Below are 20,632 nucleotides of genomic sequence, written 5' to 3'. Positions count from 1 at the left end.
AATGAACTGCAGGTGAAAATATTGGATAACTTTCGCTTTCCTTTTGGTAATAACGTTAACATGAGCCTGCAACTTGTTTTAGTCCACAAACTACAAAACACCATATTCTTCTAATATTAGCACCGATCATATACATAGGATGGCATAATATAGAATAGGAACACCTGTTGCTATAAGGCGAAACAAAAAACAACTTGACCGCACTCCGTACCACAACAAGTCATATCGTCTCGACAACGGGGTCAACACAAACTAAACATCACAACCTACAAAATAATAAATAATGTGTAAATCTGTGTAAAATACTCAAACAGGGTCTTTTGAAAGACATTGGTCTTGAGCACTGATGTTGAAGTTGGTTGGCCTTACCTTGCAGGTTCTGAGAGGTCGAGTCCATCCTCTATTGACTTGAGGTCAGTGTAGGTGGAGAGGAGAACAAAGGGTGGAGCTGTGACCATCTAGTGTTCCTCAAACTTCCCACCTGATGATCAACCACACCGACTGAAACGCGGTTCACACGACACTGTCAGTACAACAGGATGAACACTGGAAGGACACATGGAGTTTGATATGTCCAAGAAACAAAAAAAAAACAAAAGATAAATCCTATTGGAGGAAAACAATTAAAAGAAGAAATCTTCCAGAGCTGAAGAGTAGAGACCAGAGGAGGAAGGTGTCTCTAAATGGCAGCACAAATCAGAATATACACACACACACACATACACACCATCAGATTTCTTTCTTAGATGCAGTCTGCATATATAACCCACTTTCTTTTCTCCACCCATGCATGCATGCACATTTTCTGCTACTGAACTTCGACACACATCCTGTTCCACGCTGTGAGTCAGTGTTATAGTGAAGATAGAGGAGAGTGAACAGGCAGGAACCCAGGTCTATAACCTCCCACACTCACAAACTCACCAAAGCCACAGCCAGGAAACTCACAGTTTCACTAAGTCGAGGTTCAAACTGTGTGAAACCTGCGAAGATGTGTCAGGCTGCTGAGGGACGACAGAGGAGAGGAGGAAGAAATGGTGGCAAGCTGAAATGCAAAGAAAAACACTGAGGTAGTAGACCTTCATGTGAGAAGGTCTGATCTTTAAGACTGACAGCTGGTGTTTATACTGCTGTACATGCACTGCCAGGTCAGGCTGCTTCTTTATCCTCTCGCCACCAGGGGGCAATAAAACAAGCATCAAAATGACTCCAACTTAGATTTCATACTTTTTTGGGGGCAACTCATGGCAACACAATATAACGTTACCGTAGATCAGGGATGGTTGTAACATTATTGTCTGTATCTTTGAGGCCAGTGTGTTAGAAATCTAACACAAAATAACTACATATGTCTGCTGCTAAATGTTGTAACATAAGGTATGACATGTTAAAGATCACCTCATTTGGGGTGAAATTTAACATCATGGGAAGATTATGACAAAAAACCTGATATTCAAGCTTTTTCATTCAACACTTAGATTTTATTTTTACCTATCTGGGGTGTGTGTGTGTGAGTATGTTAGTGAATACCTAGAGGTGCTCCTAGACAAGTCCCTTAGCACAGATGCCATCTACTGGAAGGAACAGAGCAGGCTCTTTTTTCTCTCAGGTCAGGTTGTCATCTGCTGCAGATGTGTTCTGTACCGGTTCATAAGGAGACTGGATACGCCGGTGAAAAAGCTGGGACCGTGATAGGCAGGAGTCTGTCTGGCCTTGCTCAGCACAGCTGTTGAGAGACACACGCAATGTAAAATGCAGGACGTTTTTAAAATGCCCTGCATCTCACATGGTGGTTGGTGCTGTCTAAACCTTTTAGACGGCACCAACCACCATGTCTACAACACTGTGGCAGCTCAGAGAAGCAGCTAAAGCAGCAGCGTTGTCTCATCTCACTGTACGGCTGAGGCGTTGAGGTGATCCTTTGGACTGTTGACATGTAATAACAATAGTACATTTCACTACATGACTGTTTTCACATTAAGCAGCTCGGTTTAACGTTTACCGGCTGGGTTTTGTGATGTCAATCATGGTCCAGCACTTAGCTATTTTTCCATGGTGATAAGGAAGGAAGAGATGAGTTCATTTGACATTTGGCAGATTAAGACGTTCCCAGGTATTGGAGGTGGATTTTTCAAACAAAATAACACATCTGTTCCCTTCATTAGCTGACAAAATATTAGACAAATATACGTTTTGGAGCAGCAGATCCAGATGTGCTTTTACTACTACTAGTATTATCATTACCCATCAAGCCTGGTTCTGTTTGAGTTTCCTATTAAAAATAGTTTTGCTGGATCAGTTGGTTCCTCACTAAACTTAATGTGCATTGTAATTTGATAGTACACAAACAGACTTGAATCGAAAAGCATGCAGCTGTCATAGGCCCATTAGGATGATTTTATTTTTCATCAGCTGTACAGTGTCTCAGCTTCAAAATAACATGACAAAGGTTTCTTCTGTTGTTCTTCCGTCTTCAAACAGGGACATGTTTAAATCCGAAAACTCTTCTCTCAATTCTGCCAAAGCAAACAAACAAACAAACAGTGTGCGAAGAAAAAAACAATGCTGTTGCTATGAGAACAGTGGAGCATCACCTGTCCACCTGCATAACAATAACATGATTGACTGTTATCGGACCACAGCGGTACAGTCGCACAGCTGATGTTTCTGGATGATTCTTAGATGTACAGTGTCAGTTTGATGAATGAACATTGACTCCCTCAGGCATCTTATGGCCGTGGTCCTTTTACATCCTCATTTATCCATTCGATGTTGGGTATCTAACCTGTGTCGTATGACAACAAAAACAGGTGGAGGAAATGAAGGCCACATAACAACCATCATAAACAGTGGTCAAGCTGCAGAGTGTTTAGCTGGAGTCTGCAAATCGCCATTTGGTGAACTCTGGACTGTGAGGATTACAGTGGGAGATAATAACAGTTTCTGATCAAATATATATTAGGGGAGCTGGGATCAGGAGCCACTGGCCTCTGCCAGGATTAGGACACACATTAATGTAAAGTTCTGCCAAATGGATTGAAAATGCCAGGGGAACTGCAAGACCTTGGCTAACGAGGCCTTGCAAGGGCAAGGCTGAGAACAGTATGGATTAGCCCTCGTGATTACGTAGTTAAAACTTAGTACAGAAGAAATACACAGCTTCCACTGTCGCCTGCCATCCTTCTAAAAACAGTTTTAAAACCTCTCAGAGAACAATGAAGGCTGCTCTGTTGTCATTTACAAACAATTTGCAAGCTGAACTTCATTCAGTCGGACAGTTTTGTCTCTCGGCAGATGCTCAAAAGCCACTCCTTCCTTCATGGATGAAAACCTCACACCTTTGGGCCAAAGGCTTAAGGAGAACAGAGTGAGACAAAGCTGCTGTCATTGGACTGAACCAAACCAAACAGCCTGGTGAGAAACCCAGTGACACTACAAGAGAAATGGCTACAAATGAAAACTGTAAAAACAATATCAAAGCAGATAGAAAATGGCTATGAGCAACAGAAGACGGACAGAAAAAGCATAGTGATTCAGATTAGTTCAAGTCGGCTTGGTTAAGACGGGTTCATCTGAGAAAGAAAAAAAACATGATGGAGAGACCAGCTTTACAGGCTCAAGACATCAAGGGCCCGGTGTGGTGCTGACAAGTTCACCACGCAGTGAAACCTCAATGTCCTTTTAACCAACAAATCTCCAACAGCCATTTAAACACATTAAAAAGGTTCACAAGAAATCAAATAGCAAAAGGGTTTAAAATATGTATATACATGCAAATCACCTGCCACAGTTAGTGATCATTGAGTATTGTGTGTTTGGATGTGTTGTGGTGGGGATGGGGGAGTCTTTTATAACAGTGTGAACTGGGATGTGAATACGCTGAGTTTTGCTTCTTCAGGTGAGATGACTGTAATGCAGACATAATTTAATATTGACTGAAGTATCTGGAATGTTCACAATCATAACATGTTTATCATCAGGATCCTCTGTGTCTTCTACATCATCCAGCAGGGATCGGTGAGTTTATGTGATGGCAAATTATATACGCTCTCTTTCAAACAGGGGGGGGGGGGGGCACTGGATACTGTGCATGATGAGCATCATCTACCAGTGACAGGTTTGAAAACAGGAAACAAAAAAATAACTTCATCTCAAACTATGTTGGCTCTGGGAAACTAATGTAGCAGCTACCTTACGCATTTAATGTACACAAGCGCACTGAGGGAAGGTCTCCATCAGAACAAGGTTAGCTGATCAATGTGGAAGCTGAGAGACGGTATCACCGTTCACGTGACGGCGCCTGCCCCAGTAGCAATGAACAAACAGCCGACCAATAAACAGAGTGTTTACCTTCCGCGGGCCGAGGAATAAAGTCATACCTCTGGGAGAGAAATATTCAGATCATATGACTGAGAGCAGGTGATATCTCAGAGGCAAACTAAAGTACCGTACAATACGTCTTCATTAGGAAATAACTACATTTAGATCTATACGTACACAAATAAAAGCTTGGAATCTGCTAAATCGGCACAGCTCAAGAACCTCAAGCGTAGACGGAGGGAGGGCGAAATAATGACTCCTTGTGGCAGAGCAACATAGAGAGACATTGACTGCAGCGGGTGTGGGTGGGGGCTGACACAGGATGTGGCTTTGGGTAGTCAAAAGTACCAAAACACACAATGATTCATTCGAAGACATTCAGACTGAAAAAAGCGATTCGGGGCAGAGTCAGTCATTAGTTTGGACAGTATCTGTATATGGTGTGGGAGAGGACACAGGTATGTGCAGGGGGGGATTTTGTGTATGACACCCACAAAGGTCAGTCTGCGGGTTGACATACATTGGTGTGAAGTTGCTGCCTAAGTATTTACATGTGGCTTCCTTTATTGTGCATGGTTGATTTTGCCGTCGCCGTTTTCTGCAGCCACTGGAGGTGGCTGCCGCTGAAGCGTGCACACAGATGGAACGGGAGGTGAAGGCCGAGGAAACGTGGAAAAGGTAATTTGTAAATTCGCCGATTTGGAGAGAAAGTCCGTCTGCGTGCGCGCGGCTGTGGTGTGTTCACCGGTCCATCATGCTGAGGATCATCTCCGGCGTCAGGTCTCCGTTTGCGGCCGCTGCCGTCTCCTCATTCACAGCCAGCTCAACAGTCTCCACCCCGTCCCCGTCCAGCCCCACCCCCTCCACAGTCAGGGCAACCCCTTCCTCCAGGGGCGTTGCTGCGGAGACGTCGGTCTCCTCCTTCTTCACTATGATGTTCTCCACTGCTCCGGTGCTCTCGTCCTCCACCTGGATGATGGCAGCAGCTGTGCAGCACAAGACAAAGACAGTCTGGTTACAACTCAGACATTTATCCTGCTCAAATGAATTTTATAATAAAATGTATATTTTAATTGTCTAACTCACTGTTTCTCATTATGTCTTTATGAATAAATAATCCCAATTATTTTTGAAAATAAAATGCTATTGAACTAGGAATGTCTCATTATCATTGAAAATGAATATAAAAAGATGATAACAGATTGTGACTGCATGTTTATCAACCTCTCCTTCAAAACTGACGGACGAGTGTCAGTCCTCCTCTGCAACCTCAGCATGTAACCCCCTTATGTCTGCTGTATCTATTGAACCCAGTCGTTGTTCTCACCTGTAGTGGTCGTCTTGGCAGCCACCCTGACCGTCTTGCTGGCTGAAGGAGGCTTAGGGGCGTTCTTCGGGGGTCGGCCTCGTTTCCTCTTGACCGGTGGCTCGTCGGGGGCTGGTACAGGGATGGCGGCGGGGGCCTGATCCAGTTCCATGCCTTCTGGCTCCTCTTCTTCTTGTAGCAGCGAAGCTTCGTCCTCGCCTTCGCCATCGTCCTCCTCGTCGGGTTCCATGTGATCCTCCTCTGTGAAGGGAACAAAGACGGAGTTCAGACACACTAATCAAAGCTGAACAAATGCATTAAATCGGCTACACAACTACAAGTTCTCACCGCTGTCATCGTCATCTCTCCTGCTCCTCATCTTCCTCTTCCTTCCTCTCCTTCCCTTCTTCGGGGTTGGAGTTCCGTTCTCAGCGTCCTCCACCTCACCGCTGCAGTTCTCCGCATGGCGTGCCATGGTATTCTACAAGGATACATTTAGAAAGGTTATAACCTATCAACTGTAGCCTGCTAAGAATGAACTGAGGTGTATGACAAGTGTAGCCTCCTCACCCTCCTGGTGAAGGTCTTGCTGCACTTGGGGCAGACGAAGGCGGTGGGCACAAAGTTGGGGTCGTGGTAGCGTTTGAAGTGCATGTCCAGCAGCTGCTTCTGTCTGAAGGTCTTCTCACACTGGCTGCAGGCGTACGGTTTCTCTCCGGTGTGAGTTCTACGGTGCATCACCATGTGGCGTTCCTGAACAAGCAGCACGGCACATATCACAGTTATTAGGACTGTATACAGACCATAATACAGATTTATTATGCTAGCAACAAAGCCATGTGGATGTCAGATCTGCCTGCCCAGTGTTTTGGGCCTGGCTGAAACAGAAGTATTGGATGGATGTTGTCATCAGAGGGTGAATTAGCAGCTCCCCCCAGTTTGAAATGATCCCAACTGTGGACACTGTGGACACTTGTCTCTGTTCTGATCCGTCTCTTCACCCCCCACCATTTTCTAGCCTTTTCTCCATTTTGCAATTTGTGTCCACAGTGCATCATTTGACGGTGGTGATCAGTAATAAGTGAAGCAGTGAATAAATGAACACGGATTGATGGAGTTCGGTTTCAAGGCATTTTCAGCCTCGACTTAACTTAAATCTACCACTGATGGTGGACCGATAATCACGTTTTCATTGATCAGACACTGGCTTTGGTGAAACTGCAACAACAACTTGCCACCTGAATATTAAAGCAGATATCAGGGGCACGGCCGTTTCGGCTAATGCTGTGTTCAAGGCAGGCTTTTGAAACCGTAAGTTACAGCTTCAAGTCACAACTACGACTTGGTAGCGTTCCAGGTAACCCGTAGCTCGTGTTTTTACCGTCCTGTTGTCTGTGAAAGTTCCCTATAACGGCCACTCGTAACTTCCGACCCGTGAACTCGTACCAGATCGAACTGGTATGACTTCACAGGAAGGAAAAACACAAAGTACGAGTTTCCTTGAACGCACCATGAGTTAGCAGCCCCCGCCCTTGTCAGGCATCAATTGGTCCTCGTGCTACGTCACCACATTCACGCGCATCCCTTGGCTGCACACACAGCCCTTCATGCCGTTCTCTCCCCTCATTGGATAACACTTGTATCCCACAAGGAAAATTTTCTCCTCGGGTTACAGCAGAGCAGAGTGACGGAGAGACTCGTGTTTAGGCTGAAATACTTCATGTAAGTGATTGCTGACGGAAAATAGGACTATTTAGGACTTATATTAACAAAAACATTCCACTGATATCTGCTTTAATGTACAGACCTGGCGGCAGCAGTAGTCGCACATGTCACATTTGAACCTCTTCTCGTTCTTATGGGACTTCTGATGCTGGATCAGAGCGTAGCGCTCATGGAAAACGGCGTCGCAGTAACGACACTTCTTTCCAGTCTCAATAAACGAGTGCTGTTTGCGAAGGTGAACACCTGCAGGCGCACAAAACAACAACAAATTACAAGAATGAAACAAGATGACAAAGTTAAGTACGATGTGTCCATGTGTGTCTGTTTTTACCCAAGTCGCTCTTGCGTGCAATGACAGTGTCGCAGTGTGGACAGTGGAATTTGGCCACGTTTTCTGTGTGTTTCTGCAGGATGTGCATCTTCATGGTTCCACTCTGGGTGAACCGGGCGTGGCAGATGTAGCACTCATAAGGCTTCTCTCCTGCAAAAGGGTTTAATACACACAGGTTCATCACTGCTGAATTCATGTTTCTAATATAATCAAGTTGAATGGCAAAATAAGGTTGAGAGGTATCCATTTGTCCTCTATCCTGCTGCATGCATGTAGAGCAGTTTTATTTACCCGAGTGTGTCCTCATGTGTCTCTTTAGCTTATACGTGTCTCTGCTGGCGTAGCTGCAGAGACTGCACTGGAATGGACGCTCGCCGGTGTGGGAACGAATGTGACGCTTTAGTTTGCTCACCTACACAAAATCCACACACAAACATGGTCACATTAAAGAACACTGCAAGAAAACAATGACCCTTCTACAGCCATGAATGAACAGATGTGGATGCAGGAAAGTGCCGCAGTTGTAATACGTCAACAACAATACTAGACATTAATCTCAGTAAAATATCAAAAACATAAAGCAGACAGGAGCTTCTCTTACCTCCACACTAGCATAGTCGCACATGGAGCATTTAAAGGGTTTTTCATGTGTGTGTTTGTAGCGACGATGACGAACCAGCTCTCCGCTGGTCACAAAGGCCATATCACAGTCTGTGCACTTGTGTGGACGAGTTCCTGCGTTAATACAAAGCAAAACTTGTGTAAGCTTCAATTTCAAAATGGTATACAACACACTCAGTCTTTCAATTCTTCCAACTTCACATTCCTCACTCATCTTTTTTGTCTCTTTGCAGTCTAATACTTTTATAAGAATCTGGGATAGTGTATACCGGTGTGTGTGTTGAGATGGTTTCTTAGCAAGGTGACCGTCCTGAAGGCTCTTCCACACAAGTGACACTTGTGGGGTCTCTCGTCGGTGTGGCTCTTCATGTGTCTGTCCAGGTTGGAGCGTCGTGGGCAGGTGTAGCTGCACAGTTCACATTGAAATGTCTTCTTGACTCCTGAAACACAACGTTCAACAAGGTTTGAATGAGAATCCCACGGCCGCGGTCTAAGCAGAAAACAATGGTCGTTATCAATCAGCACTGATAGGATAAAGCTCTTGATGATGTCTGATTGTCAGAAGTTGACGTGAAGGAAATAGGCCTGAATACTTTAGCAACAGGTGAACTCACATGACATCAGATCATCTCAATAGAAAATGTAAGTGTTCAAGTGTGTGTGTATCAAGCATGTTCAAAGCTAAATGCAGCACCATCTCACCTTTCTTCTTGATCTTTGTGGGTTTGGGTGGTTTCATGTTGCCCACCACCTTCTCAGCATTGACCTCAGACAGAAGACCCTCCTGCTGTTCTTCTTCAAAGTCATACACACTGACGTCCATGTCCTTGTCTCCATCAGCGTAACGTAGACGACTCTTCTTACCCTGGAGAAACAACACGTGTTTAGACCTCATCTTTAATGGACGGAAACTTAAAATACGCTCATCAACACGTTGAACACGTCCAGTTCAAATACAGGGACACACCCCCAGTAACAAAGGTCGTTCATAGCTCACACTCTCACCTTTTTGCTCTTCTTGATTATTCCACATGGAGGCTGATAGTCTGGGTCTTTATTCCAGTTCGTGTCATCAGTCACTGGTTGCATGGGTTCATCCCCCTCCACCAGCAGCTGGTTACCCACATCGTCTTCCACTTCATGGTGGGCTTCTCCTCCATCTTCCTGCTCCACTGTCTCCACCTCCCCATTAGCACCAACCTTGACCACCTACAAATTGAATACCATAATTGCTTCTTTAGTTAATCACTCCTGACAAATAGCTTGGGCTTTTCTTCTGTAAAAGATCAACAATGTGCTAAAAGCAGCAGTTTGCCCTTTTATGTAATGTTGACACAACAAAACCAGTTGTGCACATATGTAACACTTGACTATATCTAAGTATTACACAGGGGTGCAAACTCATCAGGGGTAAAAAAGGTGACAAGATACCGACCCCCTAGGGGGGTCCGGGGGCATGGTCCCCTGGGGAAATTTTTTTTAAAACCAACTTTAAAGGTGAATTTACAGTCAATTTTAGCATGAGACTAGGGTCCAGATTTACTCAGGTTTGCACAGCTTTTGCTCCTGTTAAACCTGTACAATCTGTCTCTCTGTGTTTGGTTTTGAAATATGTGAAGGGGGTCTTCAGCCTATGCAGGTTTAGCATGAGCAAAAGCTGTGCAAAACTTAGAGAATTTGTCCCTTGATGTCCATCAGATGAACCTTGCAAACCTTGCCTTCAAACTAAATAAAATTTAATACAGACTGATTGGTTCATTGTAAAACATTTATTTATTGATGTAAATGTGTTTTCTGTAGGCTACGTAGGCTATGCTCCGAGGCAGCGCTGCTCTTTCTGTCCAATAACACACATGAAGCTTAAAAATGCCATAGGCTACATAAAACATATTAAGCGGCAATATGTATTTAAAAGATGTTCAAGTAAACGGTTCGGTTCACGGTTTTGTGGTCATGGTTTTCGGTTCGGTTCGGTTTGGTATACTTTGATCGTTGGGAAAATCAATCAGGTCTTGTATATTCAGGTTAAAACTGAAAGAATGAGGCGGTCTGACATCTGATCCATCATAGTGACAGTCTGAGGTTAAAAGTCGGTGAGATTCTGGCCTCAAGGGAGGAGACATCGATAGTTCCAACATGTTTTAATTTATTGGGCAAATAAAGTTATCTAAAATGCTAAGAACAATTAGATATTCACTGAAATATATAATTGTGGTTCTTACAAAAAATGTATCTTATAAAATATAAAAGCTAAAATGTCTCTTAAAGCTCTGCCCCTTTAATTAGTGCATACTAAATAATTTAACTTTAGCCTACTACTTTTACAACCACATTATTTACCAGCAACATAAAGTGAAACAGAGGCAGAGGTGTCCTGCCACAGTCAGTCAACCTCCTCCTCCTCCTCCTCCTCCTGCTGCTGCACAGGTCGCACTGGAGCTAGTCTCGCTCGCAAGACCCTCCTCCAGAGAAGAGGGAGACACTGGAGCTAATAAAAGCTAAACGCGCTAGTCGCTAATTGGCCGCGATCGCGATCATCACACACACGCGGTCCCATACAGCAGAGCAGACCTATACAACGCTGCTGGCGCATCTTCTAGCTCCGACTCTTTCACTCGCCATGCTCAAAAAGTCGCGTTAGTTAGTCTGTATTAAAAGTGAAGCTTCAGGTGTGTATTGCTGGACAGAAGAGCAGCGCTGCCACCACTCGTTGTCATCCAGATAAGCTGCATGCGCCTTAAAGAGACAGGTGCATTGCCTCGGCTCGGCTCGGCTCGGGTCGCCGCGCCGGACTCCCCCCCCCCCCCCCCCCCTCAAATTTTTTTTATTGCGGATTTACACGAATCACACAAATGACCAATTTGGGATCCAAAACGGCGAATTTCGCCGAAAGGTGACAAGTTTGCACCCCTGATTACATTATTATCAAGTCTGTGATGTTTGACCAACAGAACTGTTTCTAGGTTTGAACTGAAAGATCAAAATATTTCCAGTCAAACTTTTGTCTTAAAGTAAAAGTAGATTTGTGTAATGAAATACACAGCAGACGATGCAGTCCATGGTATTCCACAGCAGATTTGCATTATAGTGTCGTATGAGATAAAGCATGAGACATGTTGGGCTGTTGTCTACCTGAAAGCCCTCAGGCAGCGGCAGAGTGTGGCAGATGACTGGGTCTCCATCTTTTGGCATTGCAGTGGTGTCCACAAAAGTGCCTTGCTGCAAAGCCTCCACAGTGGTTGCGGAAACAGGTACCTGGACCAGCTGGAGCTCCCCGAGGCCCAGAGCCGCCTGCTCCTCCATGTTTACTACCTGCAAACAGAGAGAAGCTGATGGTTGAGTACACATCCGGGAAATCATTTTTAAAAAAGGCCTCTGTGAAACAAACACAAGAATTCAAAATGACACCGACCTGTAGTGTGATGATTTGGGTCTGGTCCACTGTTGTTACAGTTGCTTGGTGAGCGCCACCTCCCACGACACCCACTGTTGTCGTTGATCCCCCCACTGCAGCATCTATCACCTGCAAAACCATGTTATGGAAAACTGCATTCAATTAAATAGTAGTGGCGCAAAGAAAGGTTTGGTGTTCTCACTTCCACCTGATTTCTTTTATTCTTGTGAGCTCCAACCTGCAGCTAAGACTGGCTCTTAACAGCGACTGTACCTCTGTCTTCATCTGCAACAGGGTGGGGTCCAGCGAGTCCATAACCATCATTTCAACTCCTCCTCCGCCCTCTACTCCAACCGCGGCTTCCATCAGCTGCTGCTGGGCCTGGGTGGCCGACACCAGTCCTTCCCCGTGACCTGAGACACACAACATTGCTGGTGGATTAATCATCTGCACAACACGTGCAATAGAAAATTATAAGACTGTGGTCTTTTTACAGTTGCGACTGTGGGATAACATTGTGTTCAGTTAGTAAAAACCTTGTTCAAGGACGACCCCAGCTTGTCCCTCTACAACGCCTCCGGCCTCTGCGGCTTGTTGGAGGAGGTCGGCGACCATGGCATCCTGGCTGTGAACAGCTTGGATGGAGGGGTAGTCTTTGGCAGGGACCTCCACCACCCCTACACCCTCTGTCGGCCCTCTGTCCATGGTGGGTAGAAACTGAAACATAGAGTGGGAATAACAAATGTTATGTAGCAGTGTCAGTCACCCCCAGGTGTTTTTTAGCCATCCACAGTCATCTTTATGACAGTGGTGTTCATTCCTACACTGCAGGAGAATAGGCTTTATGCACAGCTCTACTACTTCCTGAACTTAAACAAGCTCCTTTGTTTCCTGTCTTATATTATTGGACAAACTGATTAATCCAGGTGTGTTTGACTCTGGCCTCCTCAGTAGTCACAACAATGGTCAGACACACCTGGATTAATCGGTTTGTCCAAAAAGGAAAGACAGGAAATAAAGGAGCTTGTTTAAGTTCAGGAAGTAGTAGAGCTGTGTATAAAGCCTATATGCAGATTTTCTCAGCAACTTTACAAGAAAACAGCTAACCAGCTTGTGGTGGTAGCTAACAGGGGATGCTAAAAATATTATACAAAAGCTGCTCCACTGCAAATATTTAAATAGTTCAAAACCCACTGATGTGCTGGGATCTCTCTTGGTGTGAGAGAGGGGCAAAGAGGGTATTGGTGAATCGAGCTATAAGCTGCTCAATAATGAACCTTATCTTAACCGCTGGAAATGAACTGCTAACAAACACTTATTCTAAGGTTACAATACAGGGATGCAAACGAGTCAGGACCAAAAAAGAGAGGAATTGTCTGGCCGGGGGGGGGCTCACCATTAACAAATAATTACATTACATTATCATGGAAAAGTCAATTTCCAGTAGTTCAACCCCAACGAAGTATTGAGTGCATATAGATGGACATAGTTCAGAAGGCCAACATTTCTATATTAAAAATGCTTAAAAAAGATCCTTTGCAATATTTCAATTTTGGAGATACTGAATTTTAGGTCTTCACTGAATGTTAGTCATAATTATTACTATTAAAATAAACTGAATAAATTTTAAGACATGGGATGTTTCATTCAGTGTGTAATGGACATATAGGCCTATATAATGTGTTAGTTTCACTTTTTGAATTGAACACATTCTACATCGCGGAGGCAACGTCCTTCACCTCTGAAACGGGGCAGAGCTCCGTGGGAGACACCTGCTTGACACAGCAACGTAGGGAACCGTGCATGTCCGCGGCGCACAGCTCCACGGACATGCACAGGGGGGAAAAACGGCGTCGCCGTCGCATCGAATGCACGCGGATACGCGCCGCTTTGGGTAACGAGCGCGCACGTCGCGCGTCTACATTGGAGGTAGGCTGTTACCAGTATAATCAGAGGCAACCATGAATGAGTTCGCCTCAGTTTCACGTGATTGTCACTGTCAACCTGTTAGAAAAACATTTTACTGACCCCAGCTGAGACGCTGAGACCCCCCCCACCTCCCCTCAAAAACAAAAACTCTTCGGATCTGAACGATTCACACAAGTCACCTAACTGGTCATGAAAAAAGCGAGTTTAGCTTTTCGGCGCGCTGTTTGCATCCCTGCAATAAAACATGAAATCGCTGGCATCATGATTAAGCTTGGGTTACATTACCGGCAGTGACCTAAGTGCTGTCAGCAAACCCACAGCAGCGGTATTCATCGTTATGTGAGTGGGGCAAGTGCAGAGCCTGCATGGCCTGGTTCAGGGCTGAATGTTTTTTCACAGATTTCCTGTAAAAGAGTAATCTGCCAACTAATGCTTGTTCTGAAGTTACAAGGAAATGTGAAATCCCTCGTGTTGTGATTAAGCTTGTCAAGACAGTCTGACCTTTTGTGCATCTTGAGTGATCCAATCACCCGTGGTGACACCCTGCTGTGAGTTGGCTGAGTGCAGGTCAAGTGACTGACCTTTACTGATGCCTGAGCCACACGTTTGATGAAAGGGTGAAAAGTTAAGGAAATGTCTGACTCCAGTGTCACATACTTCAAACAACCCATTGTTGTAAAATTGTGAGCACTTACTACTACGGTGGTGTTACCTGGACTAGCAAGGACAAACTGACTGTTTTCATGATTTCTGTACACTGGGGCCTGCAGGCTTGCTCTGCTGCTGACGGCCCTGAGCTTTGCTGGGTCAACTGTCTGTAACCTGACTGTCCCTGCCAACCTGAAGGGGGGGAAAGGGATACACAGGGTTACACAGCTAAACTTATACACTGCAGCGATTTTGCTAGGTATGCATCATACGTCTCTGTTGCATCTTAATGCATTATCCATGCATCCCAGAGACACACCTTCTTTTCCACCAGACGTCAGCGGTTCTACTCTCAGTGCTGAAGAAAGAGTTTGTTATTGCAAAATGAAACCAACACTGTTTTTGAATGACATGTCTGTGATACATTTTCACTCCCTCTCTGACCGAGTGTGGTCAGATGGGGTGACCCTGCTGTAGGTGGGGTGGGTGGGTGGAGAGAAGTAATCACTTGGAGCATGGGAATTGTTGTCATATCTTTTTCTACTTGCAAAATAACAAATAGTAGCTCTCTTAGTACTAGATCAATAGTACAATCTTGACAATACACATCTCTGCAAATAGAAGTGCAACATTTAAGTGGTTTGCTCTTCTATATAAAGTCAGGAGAGGCTGCGTACTGGGCCAATATCCTACTTAGATAACTTATACTTATATTGTGCATGAAAAACTTCATGGACACAATGATCTTTCTTCTGTAATTTATTGTTTTTTGCCTCTTTCTAAACTTCAATACATGCAACATGTGTCCAAAGTTAAGAAATTGTGTGTAATAACCACAATTATTGCAATCATGATTTTTTTTTTTTGAGTGAGCAGATCAAACAAGTTATGTTTTAGCCCTGTGGATCTAGACAGGTTTATATTCAGAAAGACCAAGTCCTTTTGTATCTGGAAGAAGTAAGAAGGATTCTCTCAAGAGGAGATAAACATATATCATTTTTATTCAGACTTGAATTTGAAAATTAAGGGGTAATTTTACCTTCACATATAAAGACTTATTTGAATAACCAGATTTTAGTTCATGTTAAATTGTGACATATTCACCACTATCCAAAAACTGGTCTTCATTAAGATCTAAAAGCTGTATACATAACTGAGTAAAAAGCATCCATACATCATGTGCCAGTAAAATATTAGTTAGCAGTAGAAGTTTATTTATATTGACTATCAGTAGCACCTAATAAGATGGACACTTGTGAGCATATCAAATGGTGGTTGCATTTGCTCAGCTGACTCATAAACATCAGAATTGCATCCTGGCCTGAACAGACTGGATACAATCAAGTTGGAAAATGCAAACTGAGTGTGTAAAAACACTGGCAAGGGGAGTTAACAGCAGCACTGTCATGTTTGTAACAATGTCCAGCGTCTTGATTGTGTGTAGGTTTTCACATATGCTTATCTTAATGTCGCTAAATAGATGAAGAGGCTCTGGTACAGGCCCTCGCAGACAAACATATGGTTAAACAAAATTGTCACAACACGGTGAAGGTAATCAGCGTCCAGTGGGGCAACTGTCGCCTCCATGCACAGCATTTATCCAGCGGTATTTTTGTAGCTCTCCAAGCCGAGTCGTAGAGGGAGCTCTCTGCTGTAATATATATCTGTGGCTATGACTCTCTAGGTGGGCTTAGAATAAGAGACAAGCGGGCGGCGGGTGCAACAACAACAACTGCCAAATCCAACCACGGCCGAGGTGACCGGGGGGAAAGGAAGAGATGTTTTACACTCTACGGAGGAGGACAGAGTTTGGGGGAGCACAAAATCAAGCGGTTGATCTTAGTGAATCAGTGGCCGCAGTGATGATCACCGAGGATCGTTTTGCTGTGAATGCAGCGTCATGCTCTTTTTCCGCGTCGGCCTTCGCGGTGCCATTTCCGTGTGCGCGCCTCTCTACAAGGAAAAATATCTAACACCGGCTACAATTCAACAGCTCGATGACCACCGGGTCTGCAAAAGGACACACTAAAACAACTCATTGCACAGGTTATCGTTAGGGAATCGGACAGATAACGTTACGGAAGGCAGTGGGTGGGGTAGGCCTTAAATCTGAGCTAACTCCGTTATCGTTACTTTCTTCAAATAAAGATGCGTTAACGTGGTGTAACGTGCTAAAAAATAAAGAAGCATCTGTTGGGAGATGTGACCAAGTCATCTGTGTATAATAATGTAGTGATGTGATGAATGCTCGTTTGTGACTACACTTTGCGTATGCTAATACTACCAGGCTAAGGTTAGCTGTGGGCGATAAGTTAAACCCGCCAGTTTCCATGTCGTCGAGCCTGTAAAGAAACAAAGAGGAGAGAAAATGGACGCCTCGGCCTAAACTCTCCAACCAAATCGACGAAGTATTCGTAACTTATCCTCGACGACGTTTTCACAGATATGCGTGAAATACAGAAGGCTGTGCGAACATTTATGATAACTTCGGTTATTTAAACGTATTTTGACGGGGTTTTCAATAACGATAGAGGGAGACAAACACTCTTCGACGAGCTGCTGCCCGGACCCAGAGCCCCATCGTGACACCTAGAGGCCGATTAAAGATCCTGCAAACTCCCCCTTATCAGAAAAGTAGTGATACTTTACCTCTTTTTCGTGTGTTTCCCCTCCTATTCAACTCGACCGAGAGCACAGAGTGTCTGCTACAAAGTTTGGCGGCCTAAAAGAAATGCAGGCTTCTTCGCAGTTTGTTTTAATCCCTCTCCCGCTTTAGCAGAGTAGCCTCTGCCACAAAATGGCAGTTGGGAGCTCAGTGCGCCTGTGCGGCCGCTGGGGGGTGGTGTCGAAGCTGCTGCACTCACCCTGATTGGCCAGGAGGGGCGCCCCGTTGGAATACATTGAAGGCCATTTATCACAATGTGCGAGAATAGGGCTGCTTTCATGAACCTCGGAGATTACCATGACTATCAGAGGAAAAAAAAACATTTAGAAAGGGCAACATCATGTACAACGAGAGCAAGGACAACAGTTAAAGTTGTGTATGGGATTATGGTAATTTGAAATAAAACGTACGTTGATGTACTCAAATGACGTCAGTGAATCTGTTCAATATCATGCAAGATTGCTCAAATTGTGGTGTGTGCACTGTTGAGTTTTGCTTGCAGTTACGTCAGTTTGTGCATGTGTGTGTAAAACGTGACAAGCATAAAGTGAAGTTCACAGACACAGACATTCAGTGACTGAATCACTTTAGCCTTGATCATGTGTGATTCACCTTCATATCTGAGCTGAGCTAAGAGGTATCCCGTTTTAATTGGGTATCCAAACTTTCACAAATGCAGTGAACGCAGCATTCAGTATTTGCTGCTCCCTGGGCAAAATCCTACCGGCACAAGTGATTGTCAGCAAAACATATTAACTCGCTGAGGCCAGTGAGCTGTTTACAGCAGCTGTCCTTCACTGTTGTAGGAGACGCAGTCTACTAATGCCGCTTCACAACCTGTCTATAAACTTATGACAAGACAGATCTCGGCCAGAATATGAGTTCCTTTCATGTGTGTATGCAGGTCATGATATAATTAACAAACACAATGGTACAAGAGATTTTTAAACACAGTTTTAATAGTTTGTATATATTTGACACCAGAATACCTGGAAATGTATTTTAGAAAAAAAAAGAAAGAAAGAAAAAGAATAAAACATTTTGTGTCCAATGCTGCACAATTTATCAAGCTTATGGAAAAAATATATAATGTGCTGCAGTGGATTTCCACAGCTTCACCCTCTCTTCATTCTTAATAAAGTATCTCATCTATGTCTTCTTGCATCTCGGTTACTATCCAACCTTGAGGCACTTTAACACTGTGAGATGCTTTATGGATGCAGAAGTATATCTGCAGATTGCTGCTGTCCTATAGAAATTAATAGTGTTAAATACATTGCATACAGTGATAGCCATCATATTTACAAACAGTGAGTCCCCCCCAACATCAGTCCTATATTTTGACTCCAGTGACACTGCAGCCTGTCATTTATAATATGCTCTATCAAAGAAAACATCCAAACTGAACACAACACACAACCTGCTCGTAGTCCAATCAGACCTTCCTTGAACATCTGAAAATCATATCTGAACCACCACAGTACATCAAAAATGCATTATTGCTTTCAATAATTGTACATTTGGGATACAAAGAGAGGATTTGGGGTATTAGGAAAAACATTTCTGAGATTAATCTTAGATTCGTAGAAAAAAAACTGTGATTTCTTGTTTTAATTTACCTTTCCGACAAATTCAGATAATTTAAATGATATTTAATTTAATTTTAGAAGTGATAACTTGATTTCTTTTTTAAAGAATAGTCCTCTGTAAAGATTATTTTGTCTTTCCAAGCACAGCAAGCACTGATTTGTTTCTCATAACAGTCTTTGGAAGTAGATTCTCTTCCCACTTCAGTGGTGCTGATAACATCAGAGTAAACAGGGTTGGCACATTGTACATTAAGAACCTGAACCCTTACACTTAAAGACAATACCTGTGTCACATTTGCATAATTCTACATGAACTCAAACTACTGTTCTGAGCATGTAGGAAGTTCACACGCTGGGTAAGAATCATACAGTGAAGTTTATGTCAGCAGTCAAAACGAAAACTGCAACATGTTGGTGTGACTTTGATGGACACTGATCAGTGGGATGAAAGCTCAGACTAGAGACTGAAAGACTAGAATCACTTCCTTGTGGTTGTCTGCCTCCGTCACTCAAACTATAGTTCCAAGTTACATCCATATTTCTCCAGTGATATGAAATATGAACAATTTGAAATATTGTCAAAATTAGCCTACTGTGTGAAAAGAAATGACTAGAAAGTGTTTTTGAGAGTTGACCAACAAAATCTTATAAGATTGTCCTCAAGTCCAAGTGGACATTTGTGCAAAATTTTAAGGGATTTCCTTGAGGAGTTACAGATATTGATGTTGATCTTACATACCAAACAGGAGGATTTAAGTAGGGCGCCATCACTAACACTCCAGGAGTGACATGCCTGTTGCCACAAGAGGTTGTAACCATATTTCTTGCAGTGTGATTGGTTGGCAAACAACCACGAGATTGTGGTTGTAGTTTTTTACTGTCAGAACAGCGCAGTCAAAATCAATACATCCCGTTTACAGCATGAAACTAGAAAAGGGTCAACCTGCCACCCATCTACATACTGTAAATATGCTACTGATAAACTCTCATCAGTCATCGGACTGAGATGACCCTCAAGTCATAGTGCTCAGGAAAGGAAAAAGGCAGAGTGGCAGCGTCACTGTCAGCAGAGTCACTGTGAAAGTCCTGAAGCAGGAAAGACTGGAGTCACTGGGGCTGGACTTGCTTAACTATGAAAAAAAAAAAAAAATGTATGAAGCTTCAACACATTGTGTGATTTTAGTTAAATCTTTATATAATATTTCCAATGCTCAAAGAATGATACCAGTGTTGTTGCAACATTTAGTTACCCATTTTCTAAAAGCATTCTTCACTTCATGCTTCAGCTGTTTGAGTTTGGTAAATCCCTCACAGAACAGTTGTGTTTAAATTTTGTTACATTATTGTTGTACATACTGTATGTGTACTGTGATAGTACAGTGCTTAAATAAATGGAAGTCAGTTAACCTAAAACATTACAAGATCTTACAACATCTAATTTTTACAGATAGTCAGTTATGTAAGTTTGAAATACTGAGTTACTGTGAGGTCAGTAATACGGTTGTCAGTGTTTTTCTTTGGTGAATCCAGCGTGCGGTACTTGTGCTTTCTTTGCAAAATAATCAGTAGATTTAAGTGGTGCTTTGTAGTCCATGGCATAAACCTGCAGAAACACTGGTATGGCCCTTTAATTATTCATGATCCCATGTCTGGGCTCAGAAATGAAGCCCACTTCTGTTCTCGTTATTCCTGATCAAATGTTGAGGGATATAAATAGTTCAACAAAAACAGAACTTCTTATTCTTTCTAGAAGCCAGGAATCCTCAAAGGCGATGTTATATAGTTTGATTTGACCCCAGACCTCCATCTGACCCCAGACCTCCATGGACCAGTCTGTCAGTACTAGATCCACATGTCTGCTCCTCCCCAGCAGTCTGTGACAGCAACACAACCTTTCATTGACTCCACTCCCATTTACAGCAGTGACCGTGGTACAGAAATTAGTGTTCATTCAATTAATCAATTTGTGAAACTGATTGGTTGATTGAATGAATAAATGAAAAATAATTTTACAGTAAAAATGCATTTGATAAAACAAATTATACATTTACAAACAAAGACTGTGCTAGATAAAAACAATTTACAATCATATTATATGTATTTC

At 43.4% G+C, this 20,632-nt stretch overlaps 2 protein-coding genes across 5 annotated transcripts in view; both read right to left on the bottom strand.

Moving 5' to 3' along the window:
- carmil2 (capping protein regulator and myosin 1 linker 2) overlaps window positions 1-833 on the bottom strand; it is a 68,642-nt gene extending 67,809 nt beyond the window's left edge. Inside the window, exon 1 of one of the 3 annotated variants that reach the window (XM_085778244.1) lies at window positions 370-833. In XM_085778244.1, coding sequence (XP_085634370.1) covers window positions 370-397 — 28 coding nt within the window. In that variant the 5' untranslated portion in view covers window positions 398-833. The remainder of the gene's footprint in view (window positions 1-369) is intronic. The other 2 variants (XM_085778243.1, XM_085778245.1) reach the window with 2 other exon arrangements.
- A 1,543-nt stretch (window positions 834-2,376) lies between these two features.
- Window positions 2,377-17,088, bottom strand: ctcf (CCCTC-binding factor (zinc finger protein)). 2 transcript variants are annotated; one of them, XM_085778226.1, is made up of 17 exons: window positions 16,924-17,088; window positions 14,339-14,466; window positions 12,234-12,414; window positions 11,971-12,110; window positions 11,716-11,826; window positions 11,436-11,615; window positions 9,309-9,512; window positions 9,006-9,168; window positions 8,573-8,743; window positions 8,284-8,417; window positions 7,974-8,094; window positions 7,683-7,832; window positions 7,434-7,594; window positions 6,197-6,379; window positions 5,975-6,107; window positions 5,648-5,887; window positions 2,377-5,306 (listed from the first exon to the last, which is right to left on the bottom strand). In XM_085778226.1, exons 2-17 carry the CDS (start codon window positions 14,369-14,371, stop codon window positions 5,062-5,064), a joined length of 2,550 nt encoding a protein of 849 aa, XP_085634352.1. In that variant the 5' UTR covers window positions 14,372-14,466; window positions 16,924-17,088; the 3' UTR covers window positions 2,377-5,061. The 2 variants fall into 2 exon arrangements, with proteins under 2 accessions (XP_085634352.1, XP_085634353.1); XM_085778227.1 differs by lacking the exon at window positions 14,339-14,466.
- Window positions 17,089-20,632: the final 3,544 nt, after the last annotated feature.

Source organism: Trachurus japonicus, chromosome 6 (genome assembly GCF_045865225.1).
Source record: "Trachurus japonicus isolate A0001 chromosome 6, Traja_1.0".
In the NCBI taxonomy this organism is placed as follows: Eukaryota; Metazoa; Chordata; class Actinopteri; order Carangiformes; family Carangidae; genus Trachurus; species Trachurus japonicus.
This window is presented reverse-complemented; position numbering and strand designations above follow the sequence as displayed.